The 13,838-nt window shown below is 40.6% G+C and overlaps 1 protein-coding gene across 1 annotated transcript in view; it reads right to left on the bottom strand.

Annotated features, from left to right (window-relative positions):
• Nucleotides 1–13,838, bottom strand: part of LMBRD1 (LMBR1 domain containing 1) — a 73,531-nt gene that overhangs the window by 47,159 nt on the left and 12,534 nt on the right. The window contains exons 4-6 of the mRNA XM_082300188.1: nucleotides 11,011–11,108; nucleotides 9,987–10,054; nucleotides 5,065–5,153 (exon numbers count right to left, since the gene is read on the bottom strand). Coding sequence (XP_082156314.1) covers nucleotides 5,065–5,153; nucleotides 9,987–10,054; nucleotides 11,011–11,108 — 255 coding nt within the window. The remainder of the gene's footprint in view (nucleotides 1–5,064; nucleotides 5,154–9,986; nucleotides 10,055–11,010; nucleotides 11,109–13,838) is intronic.

The raw sequence follows: 13,838 nt of genomic DNA, 5'->3' as shown, positions 1-13,838 counted from the left end.
ATGCCCAGAAATTAATTTTGTGCCTTTCTATGCCTTTAAACTGAGCCTGAGAGGGGGGAGAGAAAAGTGTACTTTTTCAAAGCACCTTTGCAGTTTGTTTTCATGTTTCAAGGGCACAGAGATAGAGACAGTTCTCTGCGTTCAGCAGTGGCAGGAGTGGGAGGAAGCACCCTGCTTGCTCGCTTTCCAGCCAGCTTTCGGCTTTCTTTTTCTCTGGAGAGAGACGGAGTTGAACTTTTGTTTTCCTGGGACTCCATTTTTTTTCTGTTTTTCTCCGCTGGACAGTTTCAACACCAGAATACATTGGGAGGACTTTCCACCGAGGCCTTGACCCTGGAGGTGGGCACACCACCTTGTCCCAGCTCCAAGGAGGGAGAGAGAGAGAGACTACGAAAGGACTCTGAACCATGTTTCTCTCAGCAGAGCAAGAGGTTTTATTATTATTTAGCATTAATATCCTCTTCCAGTGTCTTTGTTAAATAAATAGTTTGTATCTCTTTCACTTTCCTTCGAGAAAAATTCATTTTTTCCCAAACCTGGGGGGGGGAGGGGAGGGGTGGTTGTAACCTGCCTTCTCAGAGGATATATTTCCAAGTTTGACCAAACCGTCAATACTCATAAAGCCCTGAGCAATCTAGTCTGACCTTACAGCTTCCTTCTTGATGCAGATTTGACTAGATGGCCTGAGGTCTCTTTAATCTGAATTATCCCATGAAATTACAAGTCAGAAGAGAACGCTGATAGAAAACAAAATCAGACTTTCACACGCCAGCCCAGAATCTTAATCATTTTACTTTTAGTTTAAATAAACATTGGCTATACTGTATTTCATAGCAAAGACAGAGCCAAATACTTTGTTACAGTCTGTCACAGGTTAGCAAGCATAGTCGCAGAAGTGATGTTCTTGCAAAGGGGTGCTTACCACTTCCTCGATGACCTGACAGAACCTATCAACTGGCGAGTTTGAATATTGACAATTTTTTAAGCCACAAAATTGTGACCGCCTCTGTGATCCACACTTAAGAATAGGCAAACCCCAGGCCAACCTCGCCCTCTTGCTTCCAGCCAGGGGACAGGTAACCGGGCTGGGCCCGTGCAGGGACCCAGAGGGCCCTGCCAGGACCTGCTCAGGCGAGGTGCAGGCCGGGCCACAGCCACCCTGGAGCCGATGGGCCCTGTTCCACCTGCGCCCCCCCCCGCCCCGCTCTGTGCAGACGGAGCAGCCCAGCTCCCCCTCTCCAGTGCAGCCAAGATTGAGCTGAAGCTGCCCACCACTGCCTGGCAAAGATCATGTGACCAACAGCGATAAGTGACATTCCAGCTGCAAGGCCCAGGTGAGATTAACCCTTTCAGTGCTGTAAATGCTGCAGACATTAAGTAAAGAAAGAAGAGCTGAAATCCTGAGGGAGGGGAAAGAGGAGATGCTTAAAGCTGAAACTCTGTTGTAAAGCTATGGTGGTGATGGACTATGATACATCAGGGTACCCACTGTAATTTCATGAAGGCATAGGGGGTGGAGCATTCAAACTGCACTTGTGAGCAAAAGCACCTGTGCTAAGCAAATGCTGAAGCAGCTGTAATTTGATGAGAAGTTTGAACAGGGAGAGATGGAAGGGATGAGGACTCTTGCTCCAAACAGAAGGACAAGACCTCTGTTCCTACAGATGCTCCCAGAGACAGTCTTAGAGATGAAGATGATGAGGACCCCTTTGCTCCCAGGGAAAGGGGGGAGGGCCTCTCTTCTTAGAGATGAAGATACTCCCAGAGATGGGTGAAAAGAACCTTTGTTTCTGAATGGCTCAACCTTAAAATGGTACCCCAGTAGCTCAAGAGTGGACCCTCGAAAGCAGTTCTGGGAAAAGCTGCAAGTTGGGGGAGGGACTCACATGCGAGCAGAGAACCAACCCAGGTGGCTGTCTCGTGATACTTGAAGCCATGAGAGAATTTCTTGTGGAGATGTTTCCATAGCATGAGCAAAAGAGATTCCTCTTCCTAAATGAGCTGAATAAGGTTATTATGGCAGTGGTAAACAGACTGAACATCTCAAGGGTTGTCTTTTTACATTGTCAGTGGGAGAAGGGAGAAAGGTGGGGGGAGGAGAAGTGTTCTGAAGGTGTGGTATGATTTTGGTTTTTTTCTTCCTTCTTTTGAGTCTGTTAATAAACTTCTTCATATTCTTTCAAAGTTTTGTGCCTGCTTTGCTTTTCTCCTAATTCTTATCTCACAGAAGGTAAACAGTAATGAGTATTTTGGGCCAAACCACTACACTAAATTGGTGTTTCCGCATGGTTACGAACTGAACCCACTACACAGTCATATCAAGGTTACCTGGAAAAATCAGCTTACATCTCAGCTCAACTGCTATTACAACCTGTATAAACAGTTTAAGAAGCATTTTCCTATGTTGTTATAATCTCTGCAAAGCAAGAGAAACACCTACAAGCAGACAGCCAAAACGTTCAATAAGCTATAGATTTGTCTTCCCCATCTCCTATGCTTACAAGCACAAATTACAGCACAGAGCATATTATAATTAAAGACTCTGTGAGGATGTCAAAGCAAACAAGGGCTTTGAGTATTTAAGTGGCAAGAGGAATAAGAGGCAAAATAGGGGCCTGTTGCTGAGTGGGGCAGGGGACCTAGTGAAACAGGACTTTTCCATGACAAGGTCTGAGGTACTGAATGCCTTCTCTGCCTCAGTTTTTACTAGCAAGACCAGACTTCAGGAAACCCAGGTGTCACGGGTTCGGTTTGTAACCGGGCGGAAACACCAATTTAGTGTAGTGGTTTGGTCCAAAATACTCATTACTGTTTATCTGCTGTGAGGTAAGAATTAGGAGAAATGCAAAGCAGGCACCAAACTTGAAAGAATATAAAGTTTATTAACAGACCTAAAAGAGGGAAGAAAAAAAAAAATTATACCACCTTCAGAACTCTCCTCCTCCCCCCCACCTTCCTCCCTTCTCCCACTGACAATGTGAAAAAACAACCCTTAAGATGTTCAGTCTGTTTACCACTTCCATAATAACCTTGTTCAGTCCATTTAGAAAGAGAAGTCTCTTCTTGCTCATGCTATGAAAACATTATCACAACGAGACAGCCGCCCACTTCCAAATATTGTTCAGTCCATTTAGGAAGAGGAGTCTCTCTGCCTGCGTGTGAGTCCTTTCCCCCGACTTGCAGCTTTTCCCGCAACTGCTTTCAAGGGTCCACTCTTGAAGTTTCTTGGGGTACAATTTTAAGGTTGAGCTGTTCAGAAACAAAAACAGAGGCCCTTCTCCTTCCCTGGGAGCAAAGGGTCTTCATCATCTTCATCGTTAAGACTATCTCTGGAAGCATCTCTAGGTACTGAGGTTTTCTCCTTTCCCGTTTGGAGCAAAAGTCCTCATCTGGTTCATCTCTCCCTGTCCAAACTTCTCATGAAATTACAGCTGCGTCAGCATCTGCCTATCTCAGTGCAGGTGCTTTTGCTTACGAGTTGAACACTCCACCCCCCATATCTTCATGAAATTACAACAGGATACTCTGATATATCATAGCTTCACAACAGAATTTCAGCTTTAAGCATCTCCTCTTTCTCTTCCCTCAGGTTTTCAGCTCTTCACAGCAGTAAAAGGGTTAATCTCACCTCGGCCTTGCAGCCTTGCAGCTGGAATGTTGAATTTTTCTTATCGCAGTGGAGAGGGGGGAGAGCCGAGCCGCTCCGGCTGCCCACGGCAAGGCAGTGGGGGGGGTTCCATGGCTGGAACAGGTCCATGGCTCCAGGATGGCCGTGGCCCGGCCCAGCCTGGCCCAAGCAGGGCCTGGCCGGGCCCGCTGGCCCCCACACGGGGCCCGCAGCCACCTGTGCCAGCACCGGAAACGAGAGAGAGCTTGGAGGGGGAGTTTGCCTATTCTTAAATGTGGATCACAGAGGTGTTCACAACTTTAAGTGGCTTAGAGAATTGTCCATATTCAAACTGGCCGCTGATAGGTTCTGTCAGTTCCCAGAGGAAACTGTAAGCACCCCTTAGCAAGGACATCCCTTCCGGGACTATGCTTGCTAACCTATGACACCAGGCCAGGAAGCTCAGGGAGAAAAGCTGGAAGGAATATGTATCCTTGGTGTAAGAGGATCAGGTTAGAGAATACTTAAGTGAACTGTACATGTAAAGTTGGATGGGACCCTGAAGGGATTAGCAATCTCTGTCAATGTTTGGTGTATGTCACTGCAGAGAACTTTTAGTCAGTACAAAATTCCTGGAATAATACAGAATATGACTTGATGAAGGCTTGCATGATTATATCCTAAAACATTCCCAGAGAAGCCAATACTCTGATGAATATCAAGAATAAATAATGGACTACTTATGCATTGGGATGAATGTTTGCTAGACAATTTTTAGTTACCCTTCTTTGACTACATTTGAAAAGTGACATCAAATCTGTCTTAGCTCACCTATAAAACATTTCCTTCACACCTTTACCCTGAAAACACACCTTGGCTAAGCACATGAATGTATAACAAATATGAACAACAATTTTAGAAGAGGTCAGTACTGCAAGAGCAAAGGGAAGAAGTTGTAACACCCACAGGACTTTCCTGTCTAAATAGACAGAACCACTCACTTGTCTCATTCTTACAGTGAGCAGCAGTACTGCATTTCATTAGGTAAATCACTGAAGACTGTCACACATGATACACACTCACCACACCCTAAAAGCCAGCGAACTTCAGTGCCCAAGTAGCATTTAAAAGCGGAGTTAAGTGCAGACTGTGGAAGACAGCAGCCTCCTCTCCCCACCATAAATAGAGGATACAGCACTGGAGTCCTTGCTGTCAAATAGGGACTGTATTTAAAGAACATAGAGGAGATCCTGCCAGTGTCTTTCAAGAGAGTTCTAATTTTTTTTTTCCTCTGAACAGGAGGAACACTTGTATTGCAAAGATTTACTGTAGGCAAGCAGAGAAGAGTTAGAAAACTGTCACCAAGGAAGTTAATTATCTTGTTCAGTCAATGGACAAGTGACAGAAGTTAGCAGACTAGCAACTCATGCAAAGCTCAAAACAAATCTCAAACTTACGACTACTTCCAAATTCTTCAAAGAGGAGCTTCACTTTCTCCCACTCTGTGGAGTTCTTCTTGTTAGGAATATCCAAAGGAACAAAAGCACTACAACAAAAAAAAAAAAGAACTTTCTTACCCTAATTAGTCAAATATAAAAAGAATTCTACTTCCAAATTAAGAAAATAGATATCCACTAATTCCTGAAGAAAAAGCAGTGTTTAACTTTATTCACATTCTCCTCAAATGCTGCATTTAGATCAGCAGAGTACATGTAAGTGTGCGTAGAGTCAGGTCTGAGGTCAATGAACAAGTGATGTTCTATTTACCCTAAAAGAGGTAAGGGCCCTACACTCAAGTATCATTAAAAGACGTATTAATATGATTTATTATCCCAATTTGATTCTTATGCAGAGGAGCAAATAAACTCTAAACATCAATTGAAACAAGTTCTCTTATAAATACACACTTCTGAAAGCCAAAATAGAATAATAATTTCTAAAACAAGCATTAAAATATAAAGGGATGTGTTTATCTTCCATTATTACAACTAAAGTAACACATCTGCTCCATTTCATTCTTAGTTCTGCAGTTGGCCCAGAGAACTGAGCTGCAGAGAAGTTCATTAAGTATTTTTGTTCTTCCAACAAGCAGACTGGCAAAGACTGGTCAGAGAACAATGTCAGGTAAAGCAGGCCCCTAGCTGAACGTGTCCTGTTGCCAGGCTCACCATTTGAAGTCAACTAATAAGAGTAACTCTTCAGCACCTCTACAGACAAAACAGCTGGCTTTGTAACAGCTGGAAAAACAGTACCTCCATAGCAAAAACCCACTGAAACCACAGCTTTGACACATGAAATAGAATGTCTACGAGTCACAAGGAAAACAGATTTGAAGGGAAACACTTTAGGCAAAGAAGGCAAGAACTCAAACCAAAGTCCATAAAGTATGTTTACAAGTATCATTTGGACTTGTACGACAAAGACTACATTATTAGGTCTCTGCTTCAAGTCCCAAAGAAATACATATATTCCAGGAGCAGTCTCAAACTTTAAGTACAAAATACATGCTTTTGTTTCAAAGGTTAGGGCTAAACCAGCTGTGTGCACATGCAATCATCACATCAAAACCAAACTGATACTCTGCCAAAAAAAAACCCTGACATTTTAGAAGTCAAGATTTTAATTCTAAAAAAATCTTGACTGTATAAGAGGCAGATTAAGGGCTAGCATTTGCTTAAGTTGACACATGCTTGTTGACTTTAGATTTATTCTTTTATCTGCCTCTAGTAGCAACTCTTTCTGTAAAAGAGCATCCAGGCAAAATGAAGACACAGGTACTAAAACCAAGTTAGGCAACACTTCTACTTATAAATGATAGAAAGAAATAACTGCAGGTTTATTTGCTAAAAATGGTTGAAATAGGAGACTCTGAGAACATAAGTGAGCTCAAGTCCTTTTTATTTTAGCACCGCTATGGATTTGCTATTTGTGGACCACACACAGGGAACAAATGAGATGGAAGAACATTTTGGGATATTTATAATTGCTTGCTTTTTTTCCCCCAAGAACAATAGGGTTTTTTTTTCTGCTGAGACTACCTACAACCAGTATGTCAAATGACACTTATCAAAGCAGGACCACTGTATACATTATACTCTTCAATTAGCACTCAGATAAACCTTGACTGAAGAAGATGGACATCTAATTCAGTTCCTCCTCAAGTTCCATGCACCAAAGGCCCCAGAAAGGAACACATGAATTATAAATTTAGGTAATCCAAGCAAACAAATGGCTCAGCTGTGATGTCTGATACTTGGAGTTCTGGACACAAATCAAATTATTAACTGTGGCAATTTTAAGAAAAGAAGCAAATTGCTGTACTGTTCAAAACACAACCTGGGTAAGCTATGATTAAAATCTAGATCAATATCTAGGCTGCAGAACAAGGCAAGTAAATGCAAGACAAGCAGCTTAAAACTATTCACTCTTGGCAGGGCTAATACACAAGTGTATGATGGGCGAAGTTTGATCCTTAAATCAAAGTGTCGTTAACTGTCATCCTTAGGAAATTATTTTCCAACACACCAGATTTAGACTCATTTCCTTAAGTGAGTTCTGCTGTGATATAATTTGCATAACTATTTATAGGATAATTAGACATATTCATAGCTTTTTAAGAGCTAATGGTTCTAGAAAATTTAAGGTAACCAGTTTAATTCTAAACACTGACAGTCAGGGAGGCATTAATTTTGGAACCAAAATTCATTAGCCTCAAAAACAAACATTTTGTTTCATACTAGACTGCTTAAGGGTACCTTAATGTACACTGCAGTATCTCAAGCCCCTTGACAAGCACATGACATTTAGAGAAAGTATAAGGAAAGTTGATAATTTATGGGAAGGGAAAAAAAAGTATGACAAGTAAAAACTAGTTCTGAGTATCCCAGTATAAATTTGCCCTATACTTTGCTTTTAATGATACTCTGCATCAGGTTATTTGTGTGCAGAGGATTTAAGTGTTACAGATATGCACACTTCTGCCAGACAACTGTTTCGTAACAGACAAGTAAAGCAAGAGGTACAAACACTACTCCTCATAACAATTTGGACAATAACATCCTGCTCACTGAGCTGTGTTATGAAGTCAGAAAAAACCTCCAAGATCATGCAGTACAAACCAGATTTGTTTCCCAAAACAGTCACAAAGATCTCTAGTGGAGCAAGGTCAACATCTTGGTAAGAATAAGACACTCAAACTTTGAGCTTAATATAGCTTTTATAATTTATTTGAGGACCGCTGGCCACAGAACTGGCAAAACCTTCTTGTGTAGGCCCTTAAAGCTATTTATTGACCTGTTTTAATCATACAGACTACTTGCTAAACCCATCAGAACAGAGGCTGTCTGACTATGAGACGCTAGGCATGTAAGTACAGGAAGAAAGGCTTTGTCAGGAGCTTAACAGGAAATATTCAACCCCTCTCACTCTTGTAACCTGTGTGCAGGAAGATTCTAGTCCATTAAGCCTAGCCACTTACGAGTCAAACCCAGTACATAAAATTCCAGTCTATTTTAACATTGCTCTGATCCCAAACACAAGTGAGAGAATCCGCTGCTACTCCAAGACTAGTCTTCACTACCACATTCAGTCAAACCACACATATAGAAGCTTCAGCTCCAATATTTTTATCTCTTTCTGTCACACTGGCCTTCTGCAGCCACTCCCTGTCCTTGCTATGGAAACAGCAGACTAACTCTTAACACAGGTAACTTCTTCAGAAGAAGCATATACATAAACACTGAGACACATGTTACTTAATATATATATAACTCTATTAGAAATAGAGTTCATTTTCCTTCAGCACAGTCACCTCAGTTGCCTCTGAGCCTTTTCCCCTTGAAGGGAGTCTTGCAGTCTCACTTAAAGGGGAAATACAAGAATTACCTTTTTTTTGTAGCAGCATCTTAGGTAGCAAGGATGCTTTATTCTGGGGGCATTAGGATGATACTACTATTTAATTATTACGACCATAAAAGCGTGCAAGTAACCTCATGTGGATACTAGCAGTAAAACTGTTCCAATTAGAAAACAAACTCCTGCTGTTTATCCATGGGTTTCAAGTCTGCACCCTCTGGGGAAGCGTTCAGTGACTTAGTCCAAGGGCAAGTGGCCAAGTACCAAGCTCTCTGGTTTGCAAATCAATCTCACTGTCATATGGCAAAGTATCAAAGGGGGTGGCCTATGCCACTGCAATTTACAAGCTGTGAAGACTTTTTAAAGAATAATACTAACAGCACAGAAGACAATTAGGGAGCCAAGAACCAAATTCTATACTACTGGGAGAGAGGAAGGAACATGCTTACAGCTACTGAGGATTCAGTTAGAGATACTACCGAAATTTCTAAACTGGATATATTATACAATTCATCTACCTATACCTATGATGTGAGCTACCTGTCAGAAACAGCTTTTGCCAGAAATTTTAGTAGTATTTCTAGACCATGATTAAGGTAACAAACCCCTTCAATCTCTTAAGAGCAAATACCTTACTTTCACTTAAAAGGACAAGAGACTTGATAAAAAGGTACCTTTAACTTTTATCAAAACTAAAACAATATTCCAGTAAGACGGTATACAACTGGAAGCATTAATTTCACTCTAGTTTCTACTTCACACTCCATTACTTTGATATGGACCATTTTAGCACACATTTTGTAATTTTTACCAACTTTACTGATGCAGTCAAAATGCTAAAAAGCTTATGACACAGCAGACACTAGAAACACTCAGTATTGGTGTGCATGTCATGCTTAATGGTGATCTGAAATCAATTTTCTGCTACCACCTGCAGTTTCAGAACAACAGCACTTGCTGCAAACAGGTTATTCACTTCAGTAACATTTGCCTTTTAAACAAAGGCCAGCCAAACCTTTATCACAGAAGGCACGATTATAATGTAAGTATAACCCCACACTACACTTACATCCTTCAGACAGCATTTCCATTTAGGAAAGTATAAGCACATAACATCTAATCATTTTCCTAAAAAGCTGTTTTGCAATGTCCATTTCAGAAAAAGCATTTGAGAAAGGTAAAGCACTATGTGATGAACAGGGATAAGGACAAGTTTTTACTCCCAGTTGTACACTGAAGCATTAATGTAGTTGTGTCACAGCCACCATGTCCTTGATATTAATTCACACTGCACATTCAGTCAACTTGGAAGCACAAGTACCTCCACAATTAAGAAAACCATTTTATCTTCCAGTTAAACACTTATTTTTCAGGTACCTAATTCTCATGATACTTAAGCCCTATCAGTGATTAAGATAATGCTGATTGTACAGATTGAGTGGATCATAATTTACCTCTTAGAAGCACAGAGCAGAACTCTGATAAATAAATCTTGCATAGAATAGTGCTCAATACAAATACTTACCCAATTAAGAGAAGAACTGCACAAATTGTGATGAATCCCAGGGTGTATTTGAGTGCAGTTTTAACCTGCTGTATATTAACGAGAAAGTTAATACATCAACATAAAATGAATATAAAGGCATTTGTGCACACTAAGTATACTTAGCATAATAGGTACTCTACAAAAAAACTCCATAAAAAGCATGGGTAGTTTCATATTTAAGTCATAAGTATACATTTTTGAAGAGTCTCATAGCTTGAGAACTATGAACAATGACATGGAATTATGCTATATAGCATATATATCATAAGCTATACATTTGAGCAGCTGCAGCTGGAAGCCTGGATATATTCAGTGCAAATACACTCAAAGAAAATACTTATTACTAATACTTTATATTATGGCTATTATTAAAAGTCTTCTTATGTTAAGGTTACAACTAAAGAGAAGGAAATGATTAATTGATTAGAAGATTCTTTAGGAAAGTATTTTCATTTGAAAAGTAGTACCTTACTGGCACACATTTACTATATTCCCTGCAAGGTCTCAAGTCAGTGCATTACAAAAGTAAATGTGTCAGTTGCAGGTGAATTACTACTGCCTACTTTAAGGAAAAATGCAAACACTACAGTAGAAAGACACTAAATTTGAGTACCTTTTTCAGAATCAGAACCATCTTCCTATTCTCTACTTCAAAAGCTGTCACTATATATGTTCTCTATTCTAAGTCTCAGATTTTAACTTCCTGTGTATGAAATCTTGCTCAAAAGAATTCTAGAAAGGTTAAAGAATTCATGAAAATATGGACATTAATTACTTATCTCACTAAAGTTTCACTTCATGCAAGACCACAACACTCAGACTAGGGAATATCAGACTATGTCTTACTAAGAGCTGCTCCAGGATTTTTATGGGACTATAGTAATAGACAAATACTACAATGTTAATACCATTTCTAAGTTAAAAAAATCATTTTTGCTTTCATTTTTTGGGCTATATTCATCTGCCTTTTCAATGCTTGGTGCATTTGCTAGAGTAAACTTACTGAGCATGTGTTGCCATCATCCTCTTCCTTCTCTTCGTAATAGAAATAGACAAAGGGAATCCACAGAAAGACGCAGAACAGAATGATCGAATACAGACCTAGGAGGAAAAATTTAATTAAATTAAGTTACGTTGGCACTTCATTTACTGCACAGTAATTCGAAGGAAAGAGTAAAACATTCAATTCCTCTCATTCTAGCTCTTAACTTCAAGTATTGAAAAGTTACTAAAATTCACTAGGCAGCATACAGACTATTACTGTTTTGTGAGCTCCAAAGGACTTTGTCACAGTGACCGCTGCTGCCCACTGCCCGGGCTGGCCCCAGCGGTGTGTGACAGGAGTGGGGAGCAGCCGCAGGCACGGAGCTTTAAAGCTGCTCCTCTGAAGCCACAGCTCTACCCTGCGGAGCGCCGGCTCCAGACACTGCAGCAGTCAGCAGCCCCCCGACGAAGGGAGAGATAAAAGTAGCGAGGAGGCCTGCCACAGGAGGTACCCCAACTTTACTGCAGGGATCCACAGAGGACAAGCCCCGCCTGCAGCGCGCCCATGCCTTACAAAGGGGGGTGAACAAGGGGACTACACTAAACAGGCACCAACAAGCGGATTAGGAGGGAGGGACGCTGAAGGGATGGACTCACATCTGGCCCAATGGTCATGGTGGGTGGAGGGAGAGGGGTCACATGCCCCAATGGGGCGTCGAAGTTTAGGGGATTTCCAAGAGGAGAGATATCCGAGGGGGCAGGATCTTGGGGGACTGACGGGGGCCAAAAGGGCAATTAGGGAGGGCTCAGGTGATGGACACCGAACCTTCGGGAACAACAGGAGGGGTTTGGGTGATTGATAGGGAAAGAGCCAGAACAAGGGGAGGAGAATAACCATATTGGGATCACCGGGGAGCGGCTTGGGTCTGGGGCAAACCAACTGGGAATAGGAGTGGGGAAGGTAGGGATGAACCACTGGGGTACAGAAAACATATGAAAATACAATAAAAACCTCACATCACCGCACGACTTGATAAAGGTAATCCTTTCAGACTAAGGATTTCAGATCCATCTTCAATTCAGCCATAACAAAAGACCAAAAGTAATCAACTGTATGCAGATGATATACAAGACTAGCACACTAGCTTAAAGTATAGTGAATAAAAGCAAGGTAAGCCACCCAATAACAGGTTGTTCAGAAAAACATATATAAAATGAAACTAATTTAAAGCTATTTTGATCACTGGACTCAATATCAGATTCTACTATTAATGTAAGTACATTATGGATGAAAGACATGGTTGTCGCTGATGACCTCAATTCACAAAACAAAAAGCTGTAGCAATATAGTATCACTTCACACTCCCTTTTTAGAGGAAGGACTAATTGGAGATTGCAACAGATATTTAAGTAGCCACTAAGCCAAAACAGTCATACTGTCATGTCAGTTTGATGCACAGGTGATCATAAGAAAGTGAAAGGTTTAACACGTCTTTACAAATACTGTCAAGTTTTGAAGACATTAAGAGAGCTGGTCAAAATCAACTGGACTGATTTGCCAGTGGTACGAAGACAAAAGAAATTCACGTAGAGAATTTCAAGTTTACACCTTCAGCTCTCTGTATTGCAAGTCAAACATGCTTTAGAATACGATTATTTAGGAAAATCTTTTAATACTTCATATTCTCTTACACTGTGAACATTTCAGAAGTCCATTAGGAAACCAAAAACTGCAAAGCAGTATATTACAGTATTTGCACCCCAAAAGAAAAGTATCCCAGAAGAGTTTACTAAGCCCTCAAAATGTCAGAATTGCTATACAACCAAGACTGCGACAAGTCCTGTGATCTTTGGCTATTTTTCACCTTTGCCTCATTTTGCATGACTAATTAACACCTTTCCATATATATAAATAATTAACACCTTTCCATTAATACACTCATTCCTGACTTAAGTTTGTGACATCTTATCTTGGCTAGCATACTCCTTACAGTGCCTACGTGCTCCAAAGAAATCCACCTTAGCATTTTCTCCTGAAGTTGGTATAGAAGCCATATAAAGTATCAATACCTAGAATCTAAACGTGAATCAGTAATTATGTCTAAATAGAACTCATTATTTGGAAAATATTTAAAAGTGTTAAAGGTATCTACTGTTTAGAGTGCTGAGTTAGTATGGCAATGCAAGAAGAGAAACAAGTTCTCATTTCATGAATGCTCACATTTGCCAAGAGCATAACATTCAGGGCTGTAAAGCACCTTGAAACTTCTAACTCTAAAAACAAGCCTTCCTAGACATTCTAGAGCAGCAGAACTACTGCTAGACTACTAAAAAGTAGTCATAGTACCTCAGTATTGTGAATGCTTTCAGAGATCAAGCCTCTCTAATCTATGATCTTTTTACATTAGTCCTAAATCCACACCACAATAGGCCAGTAAATTAGGCAAGTTACATGCATCATTAGTCCAAGATCAGAACAATCAGCCCATAGAGGTCACCACAAACACAGAAAAATCCTCGCTTCCATGTTATACTACACCGAATTCGCATACCTTACTGATGAGTTATGCCCTTAGCTCATTACATAATGGGACTGTGATCCATGTTTCTTCCAAGGCAACAAAGGAAGAAACACATTGATTAAAGAGACTATCTATGAACTGTATGAGTAAATCTACTTACACAGAATCATTAAGGTTGAGAAAAAACAGCAAGATCCAACCTTTAAATACATTATCTGTTGCCACTAAACTGCTAGAGAATCACAGATTAAACAGATCTTTGAGTATCGCATGCATTATAAACATGCAGCAGTATAAACTCCAATCTACACTTGCCGAGCTTTTG

This window comes from Coloeus monedula, assembly GCF_965178545.1.
Source record: "Coloeus monedula genome assembly, chromosome: 2".
Classification (NCBI taxonomy): Eukaryota; Metazoa; Chordata; class Aves; order Passeriformes; family Corvidae; genus Coloeus; species Coloeus monedula.
This window is presented reverse-complemented; position numbering and strand designations above follow the sequence as displayed.